The sequence below is a fragment of the Penaeus chinensis genome, chromosome 19, assembly GCF_019202785.1.
Source record: "Penaeus chinensis breed Huanghai No. 1 chromosome 19, ASM1920278v2, whole genome shotgun sequence".
In the NCBI taxonomy this organism is placed as follows: domain Eukaryota; kingdom Metazoa; phylum Arthropoda; class Malacostraca; order Decapoda; family Penaeidae; genus Penaeus; species Penaeus chinensis.
In genome coordinates, this window is record NC_061837.1 from 13,258,148 (window position 1) to 13,263,147 (window position 5,000).

The 5,000-nt window shown below is 35.3% G+C and overlaps 1 protein-coding gene across 6 annotated transcripts in view; it reads right to left on the bottom strand.

Annotated features, from left to right (window-relative positions):
• LOC125035367 (mitochondrial ornithine transporter 1-like) overlaps positions 1-5,000 on the bottom strand; it is a 14,043-nt gene that overhangs the window by 5,740 nt on the left and 3,303 nt on the right. Inside the window, exons 1-2 of one of the 6 annotated variants that reach the window (XM_047627709.1) lie at positions 3,522-4,343; positions 45-163 (exon numbers count right to left, since the gene is read on the bottom strand). In XM_047627709.1, coding sequence (XP_047483665.1) covers positions 45-163; positions 3,522-3,553 — 151 coding nt within the window. In that variant the 5' untranslated portion in view covers positions 3,554-4,343. Of the gene's footprint in view, positions 1-44; positions 164-1,213; positions 1,363-3,521; positions 4,344-5,000 lie in introns of those variants that run through there. The other 5 variants (XM_047627712.1, XM_047627713.1, XM_047627714.1 and 2 more) reach the window with 5 other exon arrangements.

The following is a 5,000-nucleotide window of genomic DNA, read 5'->3' on the forward strand; positions in this document are numbered from 1 at the left end:
AATAATAGCAATACTAAAAATAATGATAGAGAAAGAGAGCTTACCAGGAGTAGAAGTTGGAACCTCTACTTTTCCCTTCCCACTGTGTCCTGGAGTGATTTGGGTAGTACAATCCCCTGGCGAGTCGAGTACCCCAAGGTTCACCACATTTCTTAGTAGCGATCTGAAAATGTGGCCGAGTATTATTGGATGAGTGTAAAATCAATATCATGGCTAGATCTATAATCACATAGAGAACAAAGTAAATTATTAGATGACTTCCATGTATCCAATGTATCAGCAATTCTGAAGAAGACGAAGAAGAAGAAGAAGAAGAAGAAGAAGAAGAAGAAGAAGAAGAAGAAGAAGAAGAAGAAGAAGAAGAAGAAGAAGAAGAAGAAGAAGAAGAAGAAGAAGAAGAAAAAAAAAAAAAAAAAAAAAAAAAAAAAAACAGCAAACCTCCATCACATGTGGTCTGGCAAGAGAGTTGATCTCCCTGATCATTTATTTCCTAACAAGGAACGGGTTCAAGCTCTTGCCAGAATATAAGCAATGGAGGTTTAGTGGTCTTTGATGGAGCACTCGGCACAAAAGCTCCTGCAATCACTTGATATTACATTGCAATTGATTTCACCTTAATACTGTAAGCCCTCCAACACCGATCACAGAAAGCTTCAGGTGGATTTGGAAAGAAAACAGCTAATATAATTACAAAAAAAAGTTAAAATTTCCAACCCACTATACGAATCATAAAATTTAATAACAGACATAGCTACAGACTTCAAATACATTTAAATTTATGGAAGCTGTAGAAGAAATGTTACAAGCAAAATAAGACTAAACAACCCCTGATTACCTTTCCACCAATCCACTACTAACACTGCTAACAGTGGAAAACATTGTTGCCTTTATAACTACTGGGAATTAGAAGAAAAAAAATGTCTCTGGTGGGAGTCCATTTATCTAGAAATCGCAAGTTAAGCAGAGAGCTGTGTGTGGCAGTGTTATCATAGATGAAACGTGTCTTATTATTTGTTCTGTCCGTTCATAACATGCTAAATTTTCCTGCAATTACATGGGTGTGGGAAACTTAAGTTATACCAGAGGTATTCTTGGACATTTTCGTGCGAAAAAGTATTTTCCAACGATAAGAAGTGTGACTTGTTGCACAAGTTCTAGATAAGAGCATCTACATGGATTTATCATAGCATGCATTTATTTGCCATCTATTTACCATTATCCAAGCATATGACTCACAACTGTCTGCATCTTGAAATTGAAGTCAAACGTGTAGAGAAAACATTCTTAAATATACCGAATGCTTTGAATCATCATCGACGGAGGCAATACCTGCACTTTCCTGTTTGTTTACACTCATCAGCTGACGATCAGCGATGACGCAATCGCGTGGCGAGATCGGATGGCGTGTGCGTGTGCGAGTGCGTGTGCGTGTGCGTGTGCGTGTGCGTGTGCGTGTGCGTGTGCGTGTGCGTGTGCGTGTGCGTGTGCGTGTGCGTGTGCGTGTGCGTGTGCGTGTGCGTGTGCGTGTGCGTGTGCGTGTGCGTGTGCGTGTGCGTGTGCGTGTGCGTGTGCGTGTGCGTGTGCGTGTGCGTGTGCGTGTGCGTGTGCGTGTGCGTGTGCGTGTGCGTGTGCGTGTGCGTGTGCGTGTGCGTGTGCGTGTGCGTGTGAGTGAGAGAGAGAGAGAGAGACAGAGAGACAGAGAGACAGAGAGACAGAGAGACAGAGAGACAGAGAGACAGAGAGTCAGAGAGTCAGAGAGTCAGAGAGTCAGAGAGTCAGTGAGACAGAGAGACAGAGACAGACAGACAGAGCGTGCCAAGCTACGACTATTTTCAACTTTGAGCTCAAACTGACAATCAAACATTGATAATCTTAAGAGCTACATATAGAATTCTAAAAATATGCATAAGTTTTCAATGACTGCAGGCACTGGCAGATGCCAAGTGACGCCAAGGCCAGCAGTAATATGCCAACTCATTGTTTTTGCTTTAAGGAAAAAATAATCATTACTTCCAATAACATAAAAAAAAAAAAAACACTTCACTTTTACTTTCATCTCTTTTGTTTCCTTCCACATGTCCAGCGATACACATATACTGAGCTTTAGAAATATATAACTACAGCGAAGACACGTGACATTATGTGTGTGTGTGTGTGTGTGTGTGTGTGTGTGTGTGTGTGTGTGTGTGTGTGTGTGTGTGTGTGTGTGTGTGTGTCCTCATTATCATCATCATTATCATCAATATCATCATTGTTACTATTACCAATAATATTATTGTTACCATTATCAATACCACCATCATTATTAGTATTGTTGTTGTTGTTTGTATTATTGTTACAGGTATTCTTTATTGTCATTATTATCAGGTTTATCATTATTATTATTATTATTATTATTATTATTATTATTATTATTATCATTATCATCATTATTATTACTAGTAGTAGTAGTTGTATTTTAATTGTCATTGCCATCATTGGTATCATTATCATCAGCAGCAGTAGCATTATCACGATTATTACTCATCACTATCAGTATTAGCATTATACTCATTATCATAGTTATTATTAGAATTACAATAATAATAATAATTATCATCATCATCATCATCATTATCATCATCATTATTACTACTATCATTATCATCATCATAATTATTATCATTATTATTGTTACTGTCACTGTTGACATTAGGCTTTTCATTGTTACTATTTTATATGATTGTTATCACCATCATCACCATTACCATTGTTATCACTACCATAATGTAATGATGCTATATTGTTATGCTCCCTTTCATTAATATCATTGTTAGCATCATTATTATCTTATTCATTAATGTCATTACTATCATAATTATCATCATACTAATTTGAATAATTGTATCCATGAATATTTACCCCATGCTATGATTAACACTATCATTATAAAATGTATTACTCTTCTATTCATTATCCTTACCACATCATCATTTTCATCGCGGTCACGATCATTACTAATACCATTGTATCATCATATTTACTGTTGATAAGCTACTACTTCTACTATTTCATCACTACTAATATCGTAATTTTCTCTATCATAACCATTATATATTATTCAAAGTAAATAATTATCTTATCATTACCTTACTTTAAATAATATACACCATCAGATCTGTACTTTTACTGTCATTATCTGAACTTTAAACATAAAAAAGAAACAGGAGAACACAGACCCTGAACTTCCAAGGTCGCGAAAGGTACCGTCCACATTCACCACACGAGAGTTGCTGCACTATCATTTACCTTTAGTCTTTTATATTATCTTTCCTTATGTTCATCACGATTTTGTTTTTCATGCTTATAAAGAGGATGTTTTTAGTGCCTGTACTGTGTAGTTTGCTTTTTAATGTGTAAATTCGCTGAATGAACAAAAATGTTTAATATAATATTCTCAATCTTTTAGTGTGATGTAAATGTAATTTTGATGTGATAACATTGACCTTTGTGCACAGGTATTACCATATAAGAGTACTTACATCCTTAAAGCGTTAAAATCTCTTGCTTCCATTATCCCGGTTTTTTTTCCATGCAAATCCTAGATATGTCACGCGGCAATAAACGAATTCTTGTATTTAAAATCTTTTCGATTATATTCTTTTTCGCGCTCTATTATTTCACAAAATAGAAACATTTTAGAGGAACCAAATATCACATAAGAGACGCCCTCTGGGTGAGAGCGCGAGACGACAGTCCTACTTCTTTGGTTGGGAGCCACACACTGATGATATGCTCGGCTACAACCAGCACCTAATGTCACCGATATATCGTTGTCTTGCCTTGATAATGAGATAAGAAAAGTACGTATCCTTGGAAGCTGCATATTTAGGTCTTAATATTTTTAACTGACTAGCCCATGGGTAAATGACCCTACATAAACAGTCGAATTTCTAATAACATTTTTTTTTTTTTTTTTACATTTTTTTTACATTTTTGTTTACATTTCTCTTCTCTCCTATCTCTTTATCTAATCCACATTCACCAACAAAATTCTATGTTTCATCACAAACTATCCTTACAAAACCAGAATGTCAAAATCAATGCCAGGGTTTAGGACTTAAACAAAATATATTATCCCTGATCACGTGTCCAGCTCGTGGTAAAACCCTAAGCTCGTATTCCTTGCGCCTCTGGAGGTCCTTGCCCCCTGCCCCGTTCCTACCCATTCGGACCCGCATATGTTAAGGACAACAAATATGTATATTGTGGACTACTTTTGCTGGTGCTATCGTTATTAACTAGTGTCATTATTATTGTTGCTGTAGTTGTTACATTTGTATTGTTATTGTGGCCGATATATCATATGTGTTATTATCATCATCCTTATCATTATCATAATCTCATCATGCACATCTACATCTGGTAGAGAAAAAAAAAACGATGTAAAACTAGATTTATTGAAAGTGAGACTACAGTTTCGGAATCCACCTAGTTTTACATTGTGGGGTTTTCTACCATAGAATCAACACGGGAGAGTGGTTTACCATTCATATCTACTTCTTTATCCTCATCCGCATCCTCATATTCATCTTCATCGGCTTCCACATATTCGTCTTCATATTCATCCCCACTATATTTATATCACATTCCTCCCTTTCCGACCATCGTAATACTAACAAGAATGATATTAGAATATCATAATAATCTTGATCATCATAATTATCATCTTAATTATTACTATGATCATCTTCATTGTTATCAGTATCATTGTAAACAGTACTATTATTGTTATTATTATAATCGCTGTTGTTGTTATAAATTGTCATTAATGTTAATAATACTATTATTATTGATATCATCATCATCATCATCATCACCACCACCTTCATCTTTATCTTCATCTTCATCTTCAACTTCATTTCAATTTTTTCATCTTCATCATCATCATTATTATGATCATCCTCATCATTATCATTGTTACTTTTATAATCATAATTATTGCTGTTGTTATTATTATT